At 41.7% G+C, this 25,991-nt stretch overlaps 1 protein-coding gene across 19 annotated transcripts in view; it reads left to right on the top strand.

The window, feature by feature from the left end:
* The window catches only part of PUM1 (pumilio RNA binding family member 1), a 49,487-nt gene that overhangs the window by 8,520 nt on the left and 14,976 nt on the right, over nucleotides 1-25,991 (top strand). For 4 of the 19 annotated variants that reach the window (XM_083454753.1, XM_083454768.1, XM_083454756.1 and 1 more), the window contains exons 2-10: nucleotides 721-1,094; nucleotides 6,682-6,750; nucleotides 11,337-11,445; nucleotides 12,019-12,197; nucleotides 12,881-13,047; nucleotides 14,386-14,656; nucleotides 15,509-15,602; nucleotides 17,654-17,755; nucleotides 24,006-24,157. In XM_083454753.1, the coding sequence (XP_083310879.1) occupies nucleotides 732-1,094; nucleotides 6,682-6,750; nucleotides 11,337-11,445; nucleotides 12,019-12,197; nucleotides 12,881-13,047; nucleotides 14,386-14,656; nucleotides 15,509-15,602; nucleotides 17,654-17,755; nucleotides 24,006-24,157 (1,506 nt within the window). In that variant the 5' untranslated portion in view covers nucleotides 721-731. Of the gene's footprint in view, nucleotides 1-720; nucleotides 1,095-6,681; nucleotides 6,751-11,336; nucleotides 11,446-12,018; nucleotides 12,198-12,880; nucleotides 13,048-14,385; nucleotides 14,657-15,508; nucleotides 15,603-17,638; nucleotides 17,756-24,005; nucleotides 24,158-25,991 lie in introns of all 19 variants that reach the window. The other 15 variants (XM_083454765.1, XM_083454752.1, XM_083454754.1 and 12 more) reach the window with 5 other exon arrangements.

Genomic DNA, 25,991 nt, shown 5'->3' with positions numbered 1-25,991 from the left:
GCAGCGGCTCGCCTGCACACTTGCGGGTTGCGATTCACCACTTCTGCACATGCACATGATGTCATTTTGCGTGTTTGCGCATGCACAAGCGGTGAAACCCGGAAGTAACCCTTTCCGGTACTTCCGGGTTGCTGTGGGATGCAGCCTGAAAAAACGTAACATGAAGCAAACGTAACATGAGGTATGACTGTACTGATACCTTTACTGGTGCTTTGTGTGCAGTTCCCTCCCTCTCCCACTGTCTGCTTGACCCAGGGGTGGTCAACCTTTTTTTACCTACCGCCCACTAATGCATCTTTCTTTATGGTAAAATTTCCTTACCGCCCACCAGTGCTTGATGGAAGGAGGATTAAGCTTGTGCTGTAGAACCCCCTACCACCCACCTAGAATCCTGAAACGCCCACTAGTGGGCGGTAGGAGCCAAGTTGACAACCCCTGGCTTGACCTCAAGTGCGGAAGACAAGTGCTGTTGGCACCTTTGTCTTTATTTTATTTCAGGTTAGCGGTTGTACAGGATAATTTGGCTTTGGAGCGTGTGGGTCCAAAGATGCTTTCTGTGAAACTCTTTTGAGAACAGTAATTGAGGAGGTAAATCTTGCCTGACATGGTGAGATTTGATACCAGGAGCCATGGATGTGGTTATTAAGCTTATGCTGGTGCATGCTTTAGAGGCTGGAGGAAACAGGCTGATTTAAGCATTTTGAACCTGTCTCTCTTTAGGTATTGGTGGAATGAGCGTTGCGTGTGTTTTGAAGAGAAAAGCAGTGCTCTGGCAGGACTCCTTCAGCCCCCACCTGAAACAGCACAGTCAAGATACAGCTAATCCCAACATGCCTGTTGTTTTGACATCTGGAACAGGGTCCCAGGCTCAGCAACAGCCAGCTGCAAATCAAGCCCTTGCAGCAGGGACCCACTCCAGCCCTGTTCCTGGATCTATAGGGATTGCAGGCCGCTCCCAGGACGACGCAATGGTGGATTACTTCTTTCAGAGGCAGCATGGTGAGCAGCTTGGGGGAGGCGGAAGTGGTGGAGGCAGCTATAATAACAGCAAACATCGGTGGCCTACTGGGGATAACATTCATGCTGAACATCAGGTAAACAGTTAAATATTTCACAACTGAACAAATGAGCTAAGCAGCCCTGTGACAGTTGCATGTAGTGAATGTTATTAAAATCTGTGTATCTACATGAGCATTTTTCATTCTGTTGCCTCTTCAGCCTCATTTTATAGGACAATGCAGTAAGATAATTCCTATATCTTTTAAATAAAAATGTGTATATATTTGCAAATTGTCTTATGCTTGTTGACTTGTTTCTGTCTTAGTTGGACCAGCAGAGCAGTGCTTCTCCCCCCCCCCCTTTGTCTTTTCTAACCCACTACTATTGTTAGTTTCCATAGTTAGAAAAATGATGAAACTTCTTAAAGCAGCACTGGTAAACCTTATTAATGTGCTGGGTTGGCAAGATGTCAGTGTTGTACCTGCTTGTGCCTCCCCCTCCCCCCCTCCCCATGTGGGGATAAGTGCACTCTTTAAACACTTCATTGAAGCATCCATCTCTTCTCCAGCTTCTTGGTAGACTTTTGTGCTCATTAGCTGGGGAATGCCTTTTAAAAAAACATGTTGCTGAGCCAACGTTTCTGCTCAGCAACCAGGACAGACTTAAAAATTGGCTGTCAAATAGAAAAATCTGCCCAGCCACCCAAGAAAAGCCTCATGCCTTGTGTGCACTATGTGAGCCTCTGGGCACTCCCACGGACTAAATGGCATAGGGGATAAAATTGTCACTTGAATCATCTATTGACAAGCAGTGGAAGCTGGAGAGTACAATAAATACCTGTAGTCTCCGCCAGCTCCTTCCTAAATAAAAGGGATTTTTTAGGCTGTATAGGAAGCGAAGGGAAGAGTTACTGCTACCTGCTGTTGCTGTCTCTTGTGTGTGCATCCGTATTTGTGTGTAACCTATGACCTGTCTGGGTGGGTTGAATGTGTTTATGAGATTTGGGGGGGGGGGGGGGTAAAGTGGTTGAAGGCAAATTTAAAGGGACACCTATCCATAAATACATTTAGTTGTCTCTTAACTTGCATCCTCGTAATCAGCAGTGGACCCCCACTGAATCCCGAGTTCCGCACCTCTGAGCTAAATGATCTCCCCTCACTAAATTCACTTAAACTTGATAAGTGCTCAGATGATTACTTTTCTTTAAAAAAAACTCTATACCCTGTTCCTGAGCCAGTGAGGAGCTTTTTAGTAAGCCTTCAGTATGCCCACATACAGTATTTGTGAAAACTGCTGAAAAATAAAACTCTTTAATTTTTTGGTCAGGTGAAGGCCTGAGCATTAATGATAAAATGTGAAGTGGAGCTGTGTTTTGAGAAATAAGTGCCCCACAGGGAAAATAGAATGTGCTTTTTGTGTTTGTCAAAAGAATGAGCACTCCAAAATGATTTGTGATGGTTATTGTCTTTCCTCCTGGAGAATTTGAATTGTATCTTGTTTTGAAGATTTATATTTGTAAATATGATTTCCATAGCACCACACAATAAATAAAGAAGTCAGAGTACAGTGTAAATAAACTGTATAAACATATCAAATGAAAGAGCAGTAACAAAAGAGGTAGAAACAGCATCCAGATGTAAAAAAAGACACAAACCAGATAAGCACTCAATAGGAGGCCTGTTTGAAAAGTCCTCAAGAATTAAAACTAAAATGGTGGAGCTTTCACTGAGCAGTAAATGGGTTTTAATTTAGCACTTAAAACAGAACAAGGAACTTATCATGAAGAGTTCTCTGTGGAGGACATTCTGTGAGTGGGATGTTGCCACTGAGTTGGCCATCCCCTGATTGCCACCCAGCTTATTGCCAAGGCGGAGAGTCCCAGAGAAAGGCCTCTGATGAAGATCTTAGTGCTCAAGCAGGATCATATGGATCAGAGTTGATCATTTGAACACCCAGGTCTTAATTGAGCATCATCCTCTCCAGTGATGATATTCCTATCACAGGGTGTGTGGGTGTGTTTGGCAGTATCTCTTTCTCTCGTGGAAGATACTAATCTGCGTTCTTGACGTTTGTGAAGACAGTAGGCTGGTTGCTGCTGCTTTAGGTTCCGGAACTTGTAGGACTTGGTTACTGACGGACTACGTTTCTGTACAAGACCTATGTGGAAATTAAAAGAAACTGCTTGAACCATAATCTAGTGCAGTCTTTCTCAACCTTGGGTTCCTAGATGCTGTTGGACTACAACTCACATCATTCCTAACCACCATGGCTAGCAGTCAGGGATGGTGGGAGTTGTCATTAAAGAACATCTGGGGACCCAAGGTTGAGAAAGCCTTATCTAGTGTATGGGACAATATGGCTTAGATAAGCTGTCCCCAATGTGATGCCAAACAGATGTTTTCAAGTAACTCCTATGTTGGCTGAGACTAATGGGCGTTGCAGTCCAAAACATCTGGAGGACTCCAGGTTGGGGAAGGCAGCCCAATATTACACTGTACTATAAAATCTCTTTAGGCACCATAACTGTTCTCTCGTAGGGGAATTCTGCTGCCTTTAATAACGTTCTTTCTCCCCTTCAAAGTAAACCACCCTTGTCATTCCTGAATGACATTTTGCAACTAGGTTGAGAGCCAGGCTGGAAAGTGGCTTTATGTTGTGCATTGTTTGCCTAAATGTAAATGGTTGTTGCTCAGGAGCTCAGTTTGTTGAAATGTGTTAACCTTGCTATTGCAAGTGAAGACTTGTAATGTGACCAGTGTTTGTGAAGTGTTGGGAGGGTGAGTTTATAAAGAGCAAGTCTCTTTCTGGTGGTAGTATGTTTTGGAGCATTATAAACTTCTGTGTTACCTACAAAAACACTGTTGAAATAGACATCAAAATACCAGGGAAGCGCAGGAAATGAGAATCATGGAAGTATGGGGCATCAGCAGAGAAAACAGAATTTGACTAGATATTGACTTAACCCTAGTGAGGCTACACCTGGAGTACTGTGTCCACTTCTGGGTGCCACAGTTCAAGAAGGATATTGACAAGCTGGAACATGTGCAGAAGAGGGCAACCAAGACGTTCAACAGCTAGTAGCTGTTGATAGGTTTGTCTTTCCTGAATTTATCTATTCTCCTTTAAGCCACCCAGGTTGCTTACCTTCACTACCTCCTGTGGGAGTGACCTGCAGGAACAGGTGCTTCTTTTAATCTGTCCTAGATATTCCAACATTCAGCTTCATTGGATGTCCAAAAGATCTAGTCTTATGAGAGAAAGACACTTCTCTATCCACTTTCTCCACACCATGCATAATTTTACAAACTACCATGCCACCTCTTGCTCTCCTTTTCTCTCAAGTCCAAAGCCCCAAATGCTGCAACTTTTCCTCATAGAGAAGTTGCTCCATAACCCATAATTGCATTACATGATCCAAGCCATACAACCAAATATTTTTTAAACAGCTGCAGCCCTGTTTCTGTACTATAGAAAAACAAAACACAGAAGTCCACGTAAATGACTCTTGATATGTAAACCTGAACATTCCTGTTTGGAGTTGGTCAACTTGCAGCCTACAGAGCAATCTTAATCTGGTGTCTGGCAGTTCTATCAAAGTTCAATGAAGATGTGGTTAAAAAGTCACACTTACTGTTTCACTCATAAGGAGAAAAAAGATTCTCAGTGCAATCCTGTACATGTCTACTCAGAAGTAAGTTCAGTGGGGCTTATTCCCAGGTAAATAGGTATAGATTGCAGCCACAGAATTTTGCGGTTGCATCTCTGGGTTTCTTGGAGAAGCAATGAAACACAGTGTTGCATTCCATGCTGTACCTTCACAATTGATCATCTCATATTGCCAAAATGCACTGTGACAAGAGCTATGGAATGCCTTCAAAATAGTAAACCCCTTGAACTCAACCTAATATGTTACTCGTGATCACATGCATCTTTGTGAATCATAGGCAGGAAATATCCCTGGCTTGGCTAAGGAAGGGACATGGTGTCCATATTTGTCAGAACCTGCTGAAAGAGGAGGCCCTGCCTGTGTCTGTGTTTTACAGTGTTTTCACGGTTAAACACGTTGCTCAAGTGTGCACATCTTCAAAAAGCTTTCTGAACCCAGACACCTGATCTGTGCCATATGGGCCTTGCGTCCTTTTTGGTGAAGATATGTTGGCATGCTTGCTTTACATAGATAAATACAATAGGCTGATTGTCCTCTTGGGAATAAGTGGCACATGGCTGCTTATAGAAGACAGTCTGACATGAACAGAAACTTAAAAGGAGGCATTTTGAACCATGATCTAATATGGCACAAGACTATTCTATTCTTACTCCTACTTCCAGCATAACCATATTGCCTCGTGAGTACTAAAAGCATGGTCCTCTGATTTCAGGAGCAATTCATCCCATAATTTGAACTTCCTCTGTTGCCAGATCTCTGAATTGAATACTTTCCCCCTTTAGAAAAAACAACAACAATCGCCCAGTATATCTTTCAAATTCAAAGTGTGTTGGTTAAGGGAAAAATCCTGTAGCTTCTGAATATGTCCCATGACTCCAGAACTCTTGATGGTCCTGACTTAATGCCTCTTATCTTTGACTGGTTGCTGCCCCACTTTTTTCTAAACTAAAAAGCCCCAAATATCATAACTTTTCCTTGTAGGAGAGTAGTTACAGTCCCTTGATCATTTTGGTTGCCTCCCCCCCCCCCCCCCCGGTATTACTTCCTTTTGGAGATATGACAGCCAGAATGGTATCTTATGCAAAGTGATGAATATCAGGAATCTCTACCCACAGTGTTTTGGGGAGTTCGTCCAAAATTCCACCTGAACTGATTTGGGGGTACATGTGCAGGGAGAAGAGGGAGAGCTCTGTTGTACTGGTGTGATTTATGACTCCTGCAAGGGCAATTATTTAGTTGAATCCAGCCCTATGTTAATAAATAAACCATGGTTGAGGTTGTCTTGCTTCTCAGTCACAGTTCCTTTGAGGTTGAAACAAGGAATAATGCCAATGTCAGCCTCTGGTTTGTTTCCTCCCAAGTGAAGAGCTACTTGGGAATGCTTCAGCTGCATACCAGCACACTGGTCATTCACACATTAAATCATAGCTTGATGTGAATTAAAGCAGTGGTGGAATTGATGTGGATGAATTTGATAGTAGAGTTGAAATGTTCATCTACATACAGGTTGACCTTTTATCATTGGTACTTTAGTGGCTGACAGCCCACATACACACATTGCTGATGGTTCAAGAGAACTACTAATAGCTGAATTCTTCTTTCTAGCTAAAACTTTGTAGAGGATGTTTCATTAGTTGCTGCTTTAGAATGGGCAGAATTATAGAAGGCTTTGGTTAATCTTTTTCAATTTTATTAATATAATCTGTTTTGGTTGGCTATATGTCCAAAAACTCCAATTTGATTTCCTTTGTGTCTGCTAAACCTCATTTTCTCTTATTAACTTGAATATATAAATATGCTTTTTTGTTCTGCTGTTATTAGTTATATTGGTATACATGTGTGTCCTCCCCTTCAAAATATGTTTACTTTACAGACCTAATTATGTTCTGCAAGTCATATGCAATTGCTTATATGTTGTTTAGAATTGGTGTACAGTTGTTCTGTCTTATAGTTTTATAGGCCATGTGACAAAGCTTCTTTCACCTGTTTTTCTTGCATCTTTCAATGTTTAATAGGTTCGATCTATGGATGAATTAAATCATGATTTTCAAGCACTTGCTCTGGAAGGAAGAGCTATGGGAGAGGTAAGTGAACATATTTATTTTGTTGCATTTCTTTCTTTATTTCCTTCCAGGTAAGCCCAAACAGTGTCCCGTTTTCTCTTGGATACTGCCCTGGCCCAGGCCTGTTTGTCTTTTCAGAGTTGGAACTATAGAAGGTGCTCTCGCACCATTTTCTGAGATAGAAAACTCAGTATACTATAATGGTATATGTTTTGCCCCCCCCCCCCCAACCTACATCTGTGCCATCTTAAATTGTGTAGGAGGTCCGCTTTACCCATGACTGCTACAAAGCAGGGTTTGTGATTTAGAATGGATTCTTGAAAGAGAGGTGGATCTTGCAGAGATTTGAGATGATCATTTGGTGCTGCAGTGTAAATGAAAAATGAGCACTTGAATAGCAGCAGTGTATAGTGTAGACCATTCTTCCCCAACTTTGGCTACCCAGATGTTGCAGAACTACAATTCCCGTCAACCCTGTCCAATGGCCAAATAGTCTGGGACTGAAGGGAGTTGCAGTCCAACAACGTCCAAGATTGTGAAAGACATTAGGGATGTTCCACCTTGAGTAATGAACACAGGAAGCTGTCTTATGTCAGGTCAAAACTATTTCTCCATCTAGCTCAGTATGAGCTACTCTGATCATACCCATCACCTGATCATTTAATTGGAAATGTCAGGAATTGAACTGGGGATCTTCGGCATGATAAGCGTGTTCTCCAGATAATGAATGCTGTGAATCCAAATTTATTTGCGTGGTGGATGAATTAAGACCAGTGTTCGAAATTAGCCAGGTACATTTTGCATCTGATTATTGGCCACTTGCAACCAAGTGAAGCCATCTCTTGCCACTTTGCGGTGCATGCCTTGGGATCATTGGATCTTGACTGTTTTAACACACTAATACCATATCCTGTATAATTCTATCAGTTATATTTTATCTGTACAATCAGAATGAATTTCAGGAACCAAAATGCTTTTTCTGTGCAGCCTGAGCAGGAGCAGTGAATGAAATTAATAGCTAATTAGTTTGTCTTCAATTTCCCCACCCCACTGCCCTACTCACGGTTGTGAAGAATATTCTTACATTATGAATGGTCCGTGTCACCATTAAGAAAAAGAGGTAGGAATAGGCCAATATTTATGTGGACTATCCCTGGATAAAGTTATCAGAAGTTCTTAACCTAGCTCAAGGTTGTCATCTGAACTAGCCAGATGTTTAACTGATAATCAATCACAGCCCGTCGATCATTTGAATAATGCAGATCCTTACGCTATATATGAGTCCACTTTAGAGACCACTTTTGGTTGTGGGGCTCAGAAAGCAGAGTACATGTATATGGGTTTTTATTCCAGAAATAATACCAAAAAAGCAGGAGATTATATGAATAGAATATTCAAAGATGGCTCATGAAGTCCACACAATCCTCCATTGTCCATTCTTGACCCTGAGATTAAAGAAAATCCACTGACTGATTTGCAAAATGCTTGTCTAAGAACCAAGTATGCTAACTTAATTGCTTCATAATTGGATAAAGGATATCATCACTCTAATTAAAGTAGTTGCTAGTATTTCCCTGAATATGATTCATGTTGACGATGACAGTGAAATAAGTAACAGGAAATTAAGTAGTTCTTTGGCGGGAAACAGTGGTATATGCTGCACTGGAAGATTTGGAGAATTAATTTTGATTTGGTAGGGGGAGAGAACAGGGCAGACTCACAGTTTGTGACCCCCCTCTGCCCCTTAAAGGATCTAAATGGCATGATCCAGCAACCTTCTAGTGTACTAGCTTTTACATTTGCCAGCACTGAAGAGCTTTGCACATACATAATTATAGAGTGAGTGCACAGATAATGGCAGTCCAAAATTTCACAGTGAGGCAGACTTACTAGCTTGCCTCTCGATTGAATCCATAGAAATGAAAAATCATAAATAGAAATTGCTCACTAAGAATGTATCTGATGTCATACTTCAAAATTTAGCATCTGAGAGTCAGCAGTTTAAGATAATCATGGCATGCAAACACCTTGTATCACTGAAATTTATGTAGCTCCCCGATAATCTTTTCCATCCAAGAAACAAGTGAACTGTCCAAAAGTCTGGGCCTGTAGCAAACAGCTGACTCCATGGTATAGATATCTCGCCATGGAAATAGTTTGGCAGAGAGTATCTGACCCTAAGAACGGATGACTTGGATTACTGCATGACTTAGAATACCAGAAAAAGAGCAGCTGGTTGGCTGGGGAACTGAAGAAATAAGCTGTCAACCCTGTAAGCAGTGAATAAAGTTTCCAGCCACCTAACTAAATGACTAAATAGTTTTATCTATTTTGAAAAACCTAACAATACCAGTGTTTATTTTCACGATGCTATCTGAATTAGTCAGCTTGGAAAAGAGATTGCTAGGCAAATAATAGTGAAAAAAATGAAATGTTTGAGGTTTTTTATTTTACAGTCGGGCAGTATATAATTTTTATTTAAAAAATAAAATGTAAGCATGAATTTTAAACACAACAAACAGTTGGTTTTATATATAAGCTGGGAAAGGAATAAATATAAGAGACCAGGAAGGGAGGCAAAGTGTTCCCAAGGCCTGAGAAAGGTTTAATAAGATAGTGAGCGAATATTTATTCAGGTTCACAGCCTTAATAGCCAGGCTACTGAAATTTAACACACCTTGAAAAATACCAGAAGGTGTTTCGTTTTTAATAAGCCAGATCTTGGGTTTGATTTGTAAAACTCTGGCCCCTCCATGTGCCATGGTAACGGTATCTTCCTTTGAAACACTTCATAACCCAAGAAGACCGCAAGGACTGCATTGTCAGTGCTTTAATTGACTCTGATTCAGTTTGGCATACTGTGAGCAGAATAAGTGAAGCTTGATTCTGCCCTTTATAAAGATGTTAAATAAAAAAATAATGAATAAAGGCAACTGGTTAATGGTAGAGTGTGAGAGGTAGACTTTCAGGATGTACTGGTGTTGTGCAAAAGGAATAGAAACCTGCCAGGACCTCAGGGCCAGCAATCTCCATGTTTGCCAATGGAAGAGTCATTCTCAGAAAGATTTACAAGTTGATGTTGTTTATCACCAGCTAAACATACACAGGAAAACCATTCTGACATATATTGTGGTAGTTGTGATGGAAAGGTGCTATGCAGTTGGTAAAATGCTTGGTTTGTGGCATGACAACGCCTCTCTTCACCATGCCACAGCTGTTTCCCAGGCGTAAGCATCCCATGTAACTTACTCTTGTTCAGAGCGTATGCAGGGCCTGAGTTAGGCTGGTATGGATGGGGGAAGGCTAGGGAGGCCTTTTAGCTGGAGTTCATAATATCTCCCTTCCTTCTAATAGCAAAATCAGTTAGAGAGTGCCAACAGAATTGTAGCCAAAACAAGATGACTAGGGACACTAGAGAGGGCTATCAGCATGCTAGAGGGGGAAAAATAACTTAATAATCCCCCTGTCAAACCCTTAGCATGCTAAGTGGGCACAGAGTTCTGAATAGGTATTAGAGGGGGGAAATGGAGAAGCAGATTCAGGGATGGAATGGAGCTTAATAATAATAATAATAATAATAATAATAATAATAATAATAATAATAATAATTTTATTATTTCTATCCCGCCCATCTGGCTGGGTTTCCCCAGCCACTCTGGGCGGCTTTCAACAGAACATTAAAAACAGAATATAACTTCGAACATTAAAAACTTCCCTAAAAAGGGCTGCCTTCAGATGTCTTCTAAAAGTCGGATAGTTTTTTATTTCCTTGACATCTGATGTGAGGGCGTTCTACGGGGCGGGCACCACCACCAAGAAGGCCCTCTACCTGACTACCGCTGGCTAGCATGAACACTGAGCAGGAGCATTTCACATTGCAACATTTTACTGCAGGTCTCACTTGTCATTTATTATTTGAAAGGTTCTAATATGTGCTGGATCATGTAGGTACGGAAATAATGAAAAGAGAACCTGCCTACAGGCTCACATGTCTATACAACATGAGGGAAAGGGGACTTATTTTTTCCGTTCAATTGTTCAGCTCCTGACTTGTTAAACCTAAGAACAAAGGAGAGCCCCACTAGATCAGACCCAACAGTCTGTCTAGCCCTGGACCCTGTTTTCCAGTTTGATGTTTCTGTGGAGCCTAGAAGCCTCCACCTCATTTTCTCCTTCCTCTGGTGCTTCCATCATGGCTTAATGAAACTGGCTATTAATGTGTCGGTTTTCTAACCAGGATCCCCATTATTATGCAGGACAGGACGAAATAATAATGCATTTGCCCCCTTTCCAGAGCTAGATCTCTTCTTTTACTCCACAAATTGGTTTTCCCATGTGTCCGCCAGCCCCAAGCCAGTCCCAGAGCTTCAGTTTTTGTGGATATTTTTGGATACAGTATTTTTGGTCTGGATTGGAGAGAGAGCAGCAGAGAGAGCATTTAAAGGGTGTTTAGAGGGTGCTCCCCACTTAACACGATTTTTGCTTATGCATACATGGGCCTGGAACATAACCCCCGTGTAAATTTGGGGAACACCTGTACTAATATCTTAGTTTATCTTTAAAGATAACCTTTAAACATACGGTATATTTCTCATTTTGTTTTACAGCAGCTTTTGCCAGGTAAAAAGTTTTGGGAGTCTGATGATTCAAGCAAAGATGGACCAAAAGGAATATTTTTGGGTGATCAATGGAGAGACAGCGCTTGGGGGACATCAGGTACCTCAAACCATCACGTAAATCATTTGGAGCAAGTTTTTCTACTCTTTTCTTTTCTCTCTTCCTCACAGCTCCTTAAAGCACTATAGTAGAAACATTTTAGAAAAGAGGTAAATAATATCCCTAAACAGTGGTACAGTACAGTTAGATATGCAAGGTTCTCCTATTTAAAATTTGTTTAATGCAGGGCTTTGCTGATCTCTTTGTGTTTGTGGGGGATGTGGAATGGACAGTTGAGGACAGGTCTAGCTCTCTTTGTTACTGTTTTTTCTGGTTCTGTGGAAGGGGGCAGCATGAGAGAATGAATGAAAATAGCTGGAGAAAGATGTAGATGGGTATCCCATGAGTAATTACAAGGCAGTTCTTGTGGCTGCTGTCTTCATCAGTTACCAGATGTTAGTTTGAATTCTGCATTTTCTTGAAGTCTGTAGTTCTCTCCCTCCTGTTTACTTTTTAGCTGTTCAGAGGAAGTTAGGAAGCACATTTTCTGAAGATGCACAGTAATCTAATGCTGAGCCCCTTCAATTTTGCTCCTGATATATGTATAAATATAGCCATTTGTTTTTGTTGCAGATCATTCTGTTTCCCAACCAATCATGGTTCAAAGAAGACCTGGCCAGGGTTTTCATGTGAATAATGAGGTTAACTCAGTGCTGTCCCCACGATCAGAAAGCGGTGGACTTGGAGTTAGCATGGTAGAGTATGTGCTGAGCTCATCCCCGGGGGATTCCTGTCTCAGAAAAGGAGGATTTGTAAGTATAGTGGATGATATCTGGTGTCACTGTCTCTAAATCATTATGTCTGTTCCTGTTATGTCCAATTCTTCACCACAGTTTTGGAACAGTTGGGGAATCGATTACATTCTAAATGCCCAAAATATGAAGCTGATACAGGATAGTTTTTTAAAGGGACGGGAAGGGAGTAGAGTAGCTAGGCCCAGAAGTGAACATCCAGTTGCTTTTTTATGATAGGCACTGACAGTTTATTCAACAGAATTAACACTGAGTAACTTACCTTATTAAGATCAAGACTGTATGTCACAATTCTGCAGGAATGCAGGAAAAGTGCAGATTGTGGCATTAGGTGCAAAATTCAGTCTCCCGAAATTGTATCTTTTGTCCTGAAGAAAAGGATAGTTCTAGTTTTTATGTGCAAACAGGTTCTGAAGAAAGCTCAAAAGTCAGAGAGGCAGCTGAGTAGGGTTTCCATTATGTGTGCACAATTCCATTCACATGAATGTGCATTCAGGGGTGGGGATTAAGTGTATCAAAGATGCCGCTATAAATTGCACAGTAAAATAAGCAATAGCAGTAAAGGTGAAACAGATTTTAGGGTGATGTCAAATGCTAATTGTAAAAATTCTTGATTCAGAGGTGTGTGGTGGTTGCTGTTTTTTTAAAAAAGAAGACATTGTGAAGTGCTATATTTTACACAGGGGCCAAGGGATGCTGAGAGTGACGACAATGATAAAGGGGACAAGAAAAACAAGGGCACATTTGATGGTGATAAATTAGGTGATTTGAAGGAAGAGGGAGACGTAATGGACAAGGCAAATGGATTGCCTGTACAAAATGGAATTGATGCTGATGCAAAAGATTTTAGGTAAGTATGTACCTATATGTGAGTCCAAAAAAGTACTGGAACTGTAATTTGGAAAGCAGTAGAGCAGAAGGGGGGGGGATTGGATTTCACTTGGGAGCTGCTAATTGTAATCAACATTTATTTAGTGTTCCTTTGAGATCTGAAAAGAACACATTTTTGCTCACGCAGGCCAGGCTGGGTTCTCTTTCAACTAACCTACTTTCTTCCCATCTGAAGGCTTCTCCACACCTCAGAGGTGGCTTTTCAAGGGATACAGTGAGTTGAAGCAGGAGGCAGGAAAACGCTATGCTGTCAATAGAACTCGGCTTATGACTCAGGGCCAATCTGTGTTAAAATATGCTGCTGTGGTTGGGCACACTTTCCTATAGTTAAGAAAAGTGCAGAGACAAAATAGCAAAACAAATGCAACTTTTGTTCATGAAAGCAGCTGTGAATTGTAGGTGGGTTGCAGTCTCCCTGAGCAGGCCCATTTATAAATGGCAGGAAACATGTTTGGGGATGGGTAACGAGAGGCAATCCCTTGGGAAGGGTACAGTTGGTGTAGTACAGTGTCTAGTATATATTTGAATAGGGAGAACACTTGGTGAATGAATGCACCTTCCATTCACTAGAAGCTGAACTTTTGCAGCAGGGAGCCTTTTCTATGCATGTTAACTCCCTGTGTGGTTTACACCCATGATCTAAGTAGGTGTAGGGCAACCTGCACAAGTAGAACTGCTTTCCCTGCATGAAGCAGGCTACAGGGTAAAGGAAATGTGATACATCTGGAAGGGGTGGAGGGTGACGGTAACTGAAGAAGAGATATGGAATCAAACCAAGGAGGGGGTGAATGATTGGGGCAGGCGAAATATAGGCGACAAAGCCCACAAACTGGCTGCAGGGAGGATCCTCTGTCATCACCCCATTTCCAAGTTCAGGAGAAGAGAGAAGATTGCCATATCTGATGGGTTGGGGTGGTAAAGGGTGCTCTCCAAGGTGAGTGTTTCATACAGCTGCCAATAAATTTGTTTGCAAGAGAAGGCAAGGTCTTTAAAAAACAACAACCCTAGAGTTTTAGATGTAGTTTAATAGGGCAGATATTGGGGATAAAGTGGGAGACAAGGGAACTCTTAACAGCTTATAGCCGCAGCAACGACAATAGATCTACAATACAAAACAGCCAGGTGATGGTGGTGAGTTATTTGGTGTTTCAAAAAGATAGGAAGGGAAAAAAGACACAACTCAAAAAAATTCATTTTAAAACTGTCCTGCCATTGACACTGATGGTGTTTATTTAAAAATAATAAGAAGAATTTTGCTCTGAGTAACTGTTTTGTGATGCTTTTTCTTTTTCTTTAGTCGGACACCTGGTAACTGCCAGAACTCTGCAAATGATGTGGATCTTTTAGGGCCAAACCAGAATGGATCTGAGGGCTTAGCCCAGCTAGCTAGTACGAATGGTGCCAAGCCTGTGGAGGATTTCTCCAACATAGAGTCCCAGAGTGTTCCACTGGATCCCATGGAACATGTTGGCATGGAGCCGCTTCAGTTTGATTACTCTGGCACTCAGGTACCTGTGGATTCAGCTGCAGCAACTGTGGGCTTATTTGACTACAATTCTCAACAACAGGTAGATCTTGCATTGATTAATATGGATCCTATCCCCCCCCCCCCATTCTGTCTCCTGCAAGGCATGGGTTTGCACACACAAACCTATGCACCTGGAATAACCTCTGTGTACCAACCATGCAACTTTTTCTTTTGATATGTATAAAACGGCTGGATATCCCCATCCCTTTACCCCTCCCTTGATATTTCTAACTGCTCTGGGCACTTGCACTATAGGTTAAGCATATAGGTTGTGTACTTCAAAGCTAGGGTCATCATAGCTGAGGAGCTTACTCCGCTCAGTAAATGAACATCAGCTTTGGTTTGCTGGCTATAATGTAGGAGGATCCGTGTAGCAAGAGCTAATTTATAGAAGTGTATATTTTATAAAATATTACCCTGCATGTGCTTTCCACTTCATTCTATTACTGTAAGATCCTTCTGCACCCATTCGTTGCACAGTCCTTTTGTGGCAGGAGCCACAGCTGCATTCTCAGGAGGGCCATGAATCTGAGAAAATATGCAGCTTAGCTCTTTGATGACTGCATACAGAGTTGTCACTTGGGACGTCCCGCCCCTCCCCCCTCGAAGCAGGCATTAGACTGGCGGAAAGTGAGAAAGAAATATGAGAGTAACTCTAAGCAGATTGTGACCCTCTGAGGCAACGAGGTGCTAACATTCATAACATTAACAGCACTGGATTGAAAATAACCTGCCAGACACATTTTGAATCTTTTCTGACTAGGCTTTAATTGGATGACCTAGGCCTGGTGCCTACCAAGTTTAGCCTGGTTGGAGAAAAGTTCACACAACTACCTTTCAACTGAGAATTTTAACTGAGTTGTAAAACACATCTTTAAATTTGATTTCTCAGCTGTTCCAAAGACCGAATGCACTCGCTGTTCAGCAACTGACAGCAGCACAACAACAGCAATATGCATTGGCAGCTGCTCATCAACCGCACATAGGTAAGTCTTTCAGTCCCTTGTTTATCAGTAGAGTCCAGGCTGCCTTCTGTTGATCATCAGCATTTCTCCGAGTTGCTTTCAAAACAGCATTCATTTGTTTTGAAAGGGTAATGCAAGGGGTAATATAGGAACTTGGGTTGGTGGGATTGGGGGTTGGAAACGTTTGAGATTCCACTGTTTGTAACTCTGGCGGGGTGTGAGCATCATATTTTTGGCTCACTCATGTCTAGCAATGATGACACTCTTGCCCTCACTGAGAACATTGGTTCTGTAATGAGAGTTTTTTTAAAGTACTCATTTGCTCTGAGCCAGACATGAATGGGCTACTTGCAATATTCAAGCAAGTTGTAGTTAAATGATTCCGTGTTTTTCTCCTGAAAGCCCTCTTTGAATAGACCCAACAACGTGGATTAGCAATGCCCATTATTTCTGGTTCTCCTAACAAAACTGGTTGAATACATTCTTTGTTGCCTTGCTCTCACATTCTTTCCTTTGCACCATTAGAAAATGGATATACATGTAATTGCTTATATGGGCGTTTGGTCGAAGGGCAAACATCCATATTTGCAATTAATAATGAGAGTTGAGTAAATAAGCAATTCCTGGATTTGACCCAAACACTGTATGTAAGGATAATCACTTCCACCTCCAGGGTTTACATTCCATTTTAAATTGTGATCAGTACAATTTTCCATAATAGGAGCGTCAGTGTTGCATTTTATTTATTTTACGCTAGATTTTCAAAAGACCATTTAACCTATATTTTGTAATATTTGTATATATTGTCATGCATATTTTGAAATGTATATGCAAGGGCATGCAGGCATCTGTTTGCTTGTTTTTTCCTTCAGTTATTTTGTTTTGCCACTTAATATTCCTTGCATTCGTTGTTGGCATCCCAGAAAGGGATATGTGGATGCCTGAGAGAAAAGTTCACACCGAGAGCTTTGCCCCCTAACTTCCCTACAGATGTTCTCTCCTGAAGAGGCAAGCTTCTCTGTAAACTGCACAGCTGCTTGTCTCCGAGGTGCAAACAGCTTCACAAAAAAGCATGCCTCGCAGTGTGCACATATTGTGTCCCCATATGGTGTCCCCCTGCTTCTTTTTGTATCCTGCCAGTGTGTGTATCCTGTCTGTTTTAGGACTTCCTACTTCTCCAGTCTATTATTAATATGCCTTTGCATTGTTCTGAATTCTTCTAAGAGAATTCTCAGAGTCACAAAGGAAGATACACACACATGAGTAATAAGGTTCTTGGTAGAAGTAGTTAGTGTGATGCTAGTGTGATGTTTGCTGTGACTAATTTCCAGATATCTCTGGAATAATTTTTGTTTTTATGAAGTGGTTTTCATCTTTTCAATTTCACGGCGTTCCAGAGCTGACACAAAAATCTAGGAAGCTTTCAAGTTCTTACAGCTGAACATGAAAATTTGTATATTGCACATGCTCTCATCTGATTAAAGAAACCTTGGTTATCATCTTCAATTAGATCTGCAGATGAGAGAAAAACAACATTAACTTATGTGGCTTTCCACAACCTTGTGCCCCCTAAATATTTTGAGCCATCATCAATATCATCCCTGACAATTGGCCATGCTGGCTGGAGCTAATGAGATTTGAAGCCGCAGTAACATCTGTAGGGCACCAGGTTGGGAGGTACTGTTCTAAAGGGGGTAAAATGCTTTGTTTTTGAATGATGTACACATGTATTACAATAGACATTCTCTTACAAAAGAGGAAGGGCATGACTCCTCCAAGACATCACTTGCCACCTTCAGTTCATGCCCACCAGTTAATCATGGCTACCTTTTGAGTCAATGGAAATTAATAGACTTAAGAGACGGCAACCCTAATCACTTGTTTTCTGAGTGAAGCTTCTGATTTTACAGCTCAAATTTTAGACCTGTGTCTTTTTCCATGATAAATAAGTCGGCTCAATCTCCAAGACACGCACGCACACACACGCAATCTTTCACACACACACAGTCACGTTTTGGTAGGGTTGCAGTTCTAGTCAAGTTTGTTTTTACTGACAGGTATGTTTTCAGCAGGTTTAGCTCCTGCTGCCTTTGTGCCCAATCCGTACATCATCAGCGCTGCTCCTCCAGGAACGGACCCCTATGCGGCAGGGCTTGCCGCAGCTGCAACGTTAGGTGAGATGCTTAATGAGATGTATGGTTATTTTTTAAAAATATCTATCTATATATATATATTGCTGTAAGTTGGGGAAGTTTTCTGCTCATGGGTGGAAAGTTTTTACACCTTGCAGTAGAGCACTGGATGAGAAAGCATAAAACTGAACCCAAAGATGTTTTGCTTCTGCAGCACAAGTAGCAGCATGAGAACAATGGTAGAACTGACCTGTTGTAGCACCAACCTATCATAGCACTGTTTTTCTTCTGCTCGTGGTTGTTTGGCTCAATTTTTGCTACTGAACACCGTGTCAAAATTGACCCTGTGAATTGGGTCTCATGTAGGTCTTGCTTGCTTGCAAGGGCTGTCTTGGGTTCGAGCGTCTTCACAGTTTAAGCAGCTGAAACCATAGCAAGCTTAAGATAAAAACGGGAAGTCACACAAGGCTTGGACAGCTGGGGTTAACACTCTCTCTCCCCATCCCTTTACTGTATACTGTTGCACTTCTGTGGGAAGGAAGTATCCCCTTTCAAAATGAAATATCAGATGGATGTCCAGCAGATACGCAACGTTGTTTAAAGCATAAGTTAGATTGTATGCGTTCATCAGTATTCTCTTGCGAAATTGGTCTGGGAGATGAGAAACAATAGCAGGATCGCCATGGTAGAGGGGATTTTTTTTTTTTTTTATAAAGGGCTTGTGATGACATTTTCATAACCACGTTTTAAATATTGGGGCCACGGGGCTATTTTATTTGTTATACAGGCATCTCCCCACTTAAGCACAGGTTATGTTCTGGGCCTCCATGTGCATAACTGAAATGAAGTGGGGAGCATCCTCTGAAAAGCCTCCAATTGCTGGGGTTTTTTTCCTGCTCTCCTACTTTCCCCAATCCAGGCCAGAATATCTGGAGTTGAAGCTATGGGGCTGGCCAGAGGCTGGAGGGTGCATGGGAAAGTGGCCTTTGCTGCTGCACTACCCTGAGTGCCAGCTGTTGGGTGGGAGGCTGAGCAGCTGAACCTGAATTGGAAATAGAAAGAGGGAGCACATGATTAACCCCACCTATTTCTGCCCCATTCTGAGGCAGCAACAGTTGGGAGGCCATTTCCATAATTTTTGGAAAGTGGAGGTGTGAAAGCATGGCACTTCTCACATGGCTCTGTCCCAAAATGTGTTTAAATATAGGAAATTTCATGGAACATGGCCAAGGACCTGGTTACTTGAGCACCACCATGGGATGCTCAAGTTACCATGACATAGGCCCATCCCATTATCTCAGGCCCTATTTATCTTTATATCAATTGGTTTACTCATGTCTAGCAATGATGACACTCTTGCCCTCACTGAGAACATTGATTCTGTAATGAGAACTTTTTGTAAGTACTCATTTGCTCTGAGCCAGACATGAATTTACACCTACTTGCAATATTAAAACTATTTTAAGGAGATGCATAGTTTTATCTTGAAGCCCTCCTTGAATAGCTGCTGCTGGTGGTTGATAAACGCTGCTCATTCTTCTCTTCCCTTCTAGTAATACATATGTTACTAGAGAAGCATGGAATTGGAGTTATGGGGAAGTGGCAGTATAATGGAATTACAATCTGGTGCCCACCTTTTAGAGCTGGTGGGATGGGTTGTAAATGTGTGACATGCTGATCTATCATCTTTTGACGATGAGAAGTTTGTGCTGTCATTATGACTACGTGGGAGATTTTGTGTGAATGCCTAGAGTGGTGGCTTTGGTTATTTGGAGCCTGGATCCAAACTCCTGCTCAGCCGTGAATCTCCAGCTTGTGCGTTAGTGTGGTGTAGTAGCTAGACCAGGAATGCAGAACCTGTGGCCCTCCTTAACTGTTGTTAGACTACAACTCCCATCATCCCTATCCAGTGGCCATGTCAGCTGGGGCTGATGGGAGTTGTAGTCAAACAGCACCTTTAGGACCACAGGTTATCCAGCTCTGGGACAGAGTGTTGAACTTCAGCTAAGCAGGCTTGGGTTCAAATTCCCAATAAAATGGAAGAGCAATATTTTTATCCAGGATAAAAGAGGATGTAGAACTATTCATATACCTTTGAACTCCATGTAAGACAGATGACAAAAGCATGTAATGAATGCGTGCAGTAAGTTCAAAAGCATGCTTTCAGCTTCTGTCTACTGATCTCTTTTCTTTTTCTGGCCAGGAAAAACCAAATTACCAACTCCCTCTTTAGAAACAGTCAATGCAAGCTAGTTACTTCAGTAAATTCAAATTACATTTTTCGCTCCAGCATACACACAAACATTAATTCGATACTCTGCACAGCTGGTAACAACAGCTCACTTAATTAGAGACTGTTAACACCCCAGTCAAACACGCAGGTAATCTGAAAAAAATAGCATTAGCAATTCATTTATCTAGCCACAGATGGGGGTGGGAGGAGTTTGATTAAAATCTAGGTGATTTTAAATCATGGTTTAAATTGCCGTGGGAAAAGTACTGATCTTTTATTCATTTAATTAAAATCAAGCTTTCCCTCTAAACTTCAGATAACTTCCTAAACAAAAGTTGCTTGACATAACCTGGTCTTATGGATCAAGTGGGGGCTTTTGTTTGCATTATCCAGGCAAATGTTAACTGTGTAACAAAAAAAATAAAAATGTTTTCACTGTTTTGGCAAATGGCACATTAAACATTGCCTGTTTAATAAGCTTTATTCACAACTTGTGTCAAATATTAGTGTGGTAGCTAGATGCTAATTACTCCACGGAGACACTCTTATTTCAAAACATAGATTTCAGCTTATGAATATTTATGTCTGTCTAGAAGCCAAACAATAACACGAATGTGTCTATTTCTCTTCTCTTAGAAAAGCACTGTTTCTGTTTTTAAACTACATCATGGCTAGGTAGAGGTTGTAAGATAGGAGAATAGGATCACCTAGAGGCTTAGTGGATTGTCTTGGATAGGTACAGGATGTCCTCTTCTGAAGTCATATTCTGGATTCCAGTTTCTGTGATGAGCGACTAGTCCCTGACCTCCAATATCAAACTGATGTACATAAGAACAGAAGAGGAGCCAGTGGCCCATCTAATCCAGCATCCTGTTCTTACTGCCACAGACCATATGCCTGGAGCGTTCTGCCTCCTATGGTGTCCAGCAACTGGTATTCAGAAGCATTGCTACCTCCTAACTGGAGGGCAGAGTATAGACCTCATGGCAGGAAGCTATTGACAGCCATGAATCTGTAAAATCATGAATCTGTAAAATCACCTTTTAAAACCATCTAGGTTGGTGGCCACCAGTGCCTCCTGGGTGAATGAGTTCCATAGTATGTGGTGTGTGAGGAAATACTTAGTTGTATCTGTCCTGAATCTTCCAGCATTCAGCTTTTTTGGATGTCCAGGAGTTCTCGTATTATGAGAGAGGAAGGAAAACCTTTCCCTATCCACTCGCTACATGCTGTACATAATTTTATAAACTTCTATCATGTTACTTCTTACTCACCTTTCCCCCAAAATGTAAGATGTTCCAAATGCTGCAGCCTTTCTTCTTAGGCAAATTTTTCCATCTCCATCATTTTGGCTGCCCTTTTCTGATCCTTTTTCAACTTGACAATATCCGTTTTGAAGTGAGGCAACCAGAACCGTACACAATATTCCAAATGAGGTTGTGCCATAGATTAGTGTAATGGTGTTATGATATTGGCATTTTTATTTTCAGTTCCTTTCTTGAATTTCCTATCATGGAATTTGCCTTCTTCAAGGCACACCAAGTCGGCATCTCCATCGAGTTGTCTACTGTGACTCCAAGGTTTTGCTCCTGACCAGTCACTGTCAGTTCAGACCCCATGAAATGAAAAAAAAAATGGGGCCTGAATGCATCACTTTACACTTGCTCACATTGCTTTGCTTTTGTCCTTTTACTGCCCACTCAGTTTGGAGAGGTCCTTTGGGGGGAGCTCTTTGCAATCTCTTTTTGTTTTAACAACCCTGAACAAAGTATCATCAGCAAACCTGGGCACCTCATTCCTCACTCTTAACTCTAGATTGTTTATGAACAAGTTAAAAAGGACAGGTACCAATATCAGTCCCTTGAGGACTGACCTTTGACATCTCTCCATTCAGAGAACTGTCCATTTATTCATTCTGTTTGCTTCCTGCAACTTAACCAATTCCTGATCCACAAGAGAATGTCTCCTTTTATTCCTTGGCTGCTAAGCTTATGCAGGAGTCCATGGTGAGTTATTTTGTCAGAAGCTATTTGAAAGTCCAGCTATTGTTTATCAGCCAGATCACCTCTATAGCTATATGCATGTTGACACTCTGTAAATGTATATTTTCTTTCCCTCTGATTTCTTGTTAACAAGGGAAAAGACCTTTAGCTCAATTTCTTTAATATTGAGCGCTGGGTTTGACAGATGGTCATTCTTTATAGTTTTAAGTCATTATAAGTGTAGCCTTCACTTCTAACACATTGAGTCAAACTAAGCATAACATTAAATGTGTGAATGCATTTAATGTGTATTTTACTTCAAATGTCTAAAATAACAGCCACATGGGTGAGGGGGTTAACCCTTTCCCCCAATGCTACAGCCCCAGCAAAAATCCCATTTAGAAGAGCTATAATTGATCTCATGAGGAGTGGGTGGTGGGGGCTAATTTTTGGCAGGACCATGGCATGGGGGTTAGCCTTTTGCTGACAACCTTACAATCCTCCTTCTCACTGTTGCCATTTGGCGGCGGGGGGGGGGGGGAAATAATCCTAAAAACAACAAGTAAGGAAATGATTCCTTTCCATAGCTATTACTTTAGATGTTTTCAAAAAAGACACATTAAGGACATCTATACACTTTACACCATCCCTTAGTACTGTGTTTAGATTTCATTTCCCAGGCTATTCTAATTACCGTATTTTTTGCTCTATAAGACTCACTTTTTCCCTCCTAAAAGTAAGGGGAATGTGTGTGCGTCTTATGGAGTGAATGCAGGCTGCGCAGCTATCCCAGAAGCCAGAACAGCAAGAGGGATCGCTGCTTTCGCTGCGCAGCGATCCCTCTTGTTGTTCTGGCTTCTGAGATTCAGAATATTTTTTTCTTGTTTTCCGTCTCCAAAAACTAGGTGCGTCTTACGGTCTGGTGCGTCTTATAGAGCGAAAAATATGGTAAATGAACACGAGGTGGTTATGGGTATTTAAAAAATAAATAAGTAAAAACCAAATTTTACTTTAAAATATTTCTCTCTTGTTGCCCTGAAAGATTTCGGGAACATTTGGAAATTTGTGGCTTTCTATGATAAACTGCAAGAAAACATCAGGGACTTGTCACTTTTTCAGTACCTGCAATGTAGCGTGTTTATAAATAAGTAGATGCTGAAATGTCACTGGGCAGCAGTTTGGACAAGCAATAGCCACAGAATGATACAAAGCTCTGCCATCCAGCACCTTTTCAAAGGCTGAATTGGGAACCAAGCCAGGCTAAACAGCAGCATTGGAGGGTGGTGGGGAGCAAAGACCTTTCCAATGAAATGGTTGAGAGAAGAAATAACAATACAAATACAGCATGGGGTGCTTCAGGTTTTTAAAGACTGAAGAAGGCTGCTGCTGAAAAGTGCCCACTTGCTGGCTGAACAAACTGTAGAAAATGGCATAAATTGACAAAATGTGCTTGACCATGAAAAGGATGAGAGACAAATGGGACTTGTAGGATGGTGAGCTGGTCAAATGTCAGCAACAGAAAAGGGTGTGAATGGCTAGAAAAAGCTGCATTTTTTAATTTCTGTATGAGAACGACACACACAAACACACACATTCACATATATTCACTCTCCACCTTTTATTCATGCATCTCAAATAGGGGTAATGCCAGCAAGGCATTGTAAATATTTGCACCAATAAGACAATCCTGTCTGTTACAAGGTTTAAAGGCTTGGTAGGAAAAGAATATACATTACTTCTGAGTAAACATACAGTGATCTGAAAAGCTTTATGGTCTAGAATAGCTTTGCTAGGTCCAAATTAGAACTTTTCAATTGGATGAATGGGAAGCACAAGCATCTTAGGTGAAATACTTTATCTGAGCAGGTGGATGATGTTCTTAAAGACTTGCAGTGCTCTTTCTGCCTAAAGTGGCAGACCATTGGAAATGGAGGCGATAGCTTTGTTATTCCACCACCTCCTACTCGCACCATGGAGGAGTCAGCAAAACCACTGGCCCTTCACGGCTCTTGTTCTGTTAATGAATTACGCAAAAGCACCAGCAGGAGATAAAGTCAGTCCTCTGTTGATATTTTAGGTCCTGCAGTTGTCCCTCATCAGTACTATGGAGTGGCTCCCTGGGGAGTATATCCTGCCAGTCTCTTCCAACAGCAAGCTGCTGCTGCCGCAGCTGCAACAAATTCCTCAAATCAGCAGACCGCTCAGCAGACGCAGCAAGGACAGCAACAGGTGAGCACCAGTGCGCTTTTGCACCAGCCATTAATTGGCCTGAGTCTGCAGCCTTTTTTCAGGCACACATGAGCCTTTCTTGCTGCAGGAAGGGCTGAAAAGAGGAAGCGGAATTGTTGCCTAAGGATTAATGTACTTAAGATGCCCCTGCTCCCTTTACATATGTCCTAGTTCATCTGCATAACTTGGTGCCAGTCAAGAAGGAGGTAGATTCTCTGTGATGTGTTCTGTTAAACCAGCAACTGGGAACCTGTGTCCATCCAGACACTGTTGGACCATGGCTGCCATCATCCCTAACCACTGGCCTTGCTTGTTGGGGTAGAGATGAAGTGGGAGTCCCAATAATACCTGGAGGGCCACAGGTTCCCCATTCCTGTCTTAAACCCATATTAGATGCTCCAAAAGTATTGGGTGACTTTGTGGTGTTTTGAGAGGCACAGTTGTTGGCTGCTGAGTTGATCATCTTTAGCGGCTCATGTGGAGTTCTGATTTCCAGGCTCCAAAGAATCAATGAGCAAATTGGAAAAGGTGCAAAGGGGCCTTCTGAGACACCTAGATATCACAATGCAGTTGTGTTTATTTCATTGACGTGGCTGCTCCATTCACACACAAACTATAGAGGATGAGGAGTTCATCTCTTTTGACATCAAGGGGAGCATGCAAATGAGGGGAATTTAAATTATGTCCCCTCTCCATACCTGGCTGAGCTGCACTGCTTCAGGCATTTTCCCTCTGCAATCTGTCTCACTTCCTGTACTGAAGTTGAGCTGGCCAAAAAGTGCTTGAAGCAGTGCATCACAGTGTGGAAAGGACAAGGAGCTAAGATATGGTTTCACTTCCCAAACCTGCATGCTGTATTTCATGTAGAAAAAGAAAAAGAAATTGACTCCCACAGCTAGCTTTTTATGTGAACAGGGCAGAAGCGCAAATGAATATATTCTGTTGCCCTTTCATGCCTAGTTTACCTTGGAGGGGATTTAAAGGCTGTTCATCTGAGCACAGACTTGAAAAAGCTGTGAACGCTTCCTCCAGGGAAGAGATGAAATCTTTGAGGTGGTGGTGGCAGCAGAGGGTGTGTGCTGACAGTTCGTAAACCCTTAAGACTTGAGTACGGCAAGAAGTGGGTTTAAAATTGCAAAATGTAGATTATGGTTACATTGTAGCAAAAACGTCTCAAGATCAATTTAGCAAATCAGAATTCATTTTTTTCTGAACTTGCTACAAGAGAGTACTGCAGAGCCAGTGTGTTGTAGCTGTTAACAGTGTTGCACTAGGTCTGTGGAGACACCATTCACATTGCAACTCAGCCTTGAAGCTCACTTTTGGTGACTGCCGGCCAGTTGTAGTCTCTGTGTAGCCTACCTCACAGGGTTGTTAAGAAGATAAAAGCATGTGAGAGAGGAGGGGAGAGAATTAATTATACCACTATCTTGAGCTCCTTGGAGGGAAATATGTAATGTGAAAGAAATAATAAACAAAACTTCTGAAAGTTTCTCATTAATCAGGGTTTAACAATGGTCCCAGTATTAGGGACCATGGACCTGGTAGGGTTGTCTCAGACATTTGGGGTTGGTTGGTGCCTGTTGTGCTAGTGTAGCATCAATGGAATAGGTTACTGAAAGCTGGCAGGTAGAAGGTGTTTATGTGTATTTGTGTATAGTAATGGAGAAGAGCATCTTTCTTTGGCCACCCCAGTTGTCCTCAAAGGTCTGGCAGTGATGACACTCTTGCCCTCACTGAGAACGCTGTTCGGTAATGAGAATCTTGCTTTGTACTCAGGTGTGCTGAGCTGGACCTTCTTAAACAGAAAGCAGCAACAATGTTAAAAATTGCC

The sequence above is a fragment of the Podarcis tiliguerta genome (genome assembly GCF_965153285.1).
Source record: "Podarcis tiliguerta genome assembly, chromosome: 8".
Lineage (NCBI taxonomy): Eukaryota > Metazoa > Chordata > Lepidosauria > Squamata > Lacertidae > Podarcis > Podarcis tiliguerta.
Note: the sequence above shows the minus strand (reverse complement) of the source record. Positions and strands in the feature narration are given on the sequence as shown.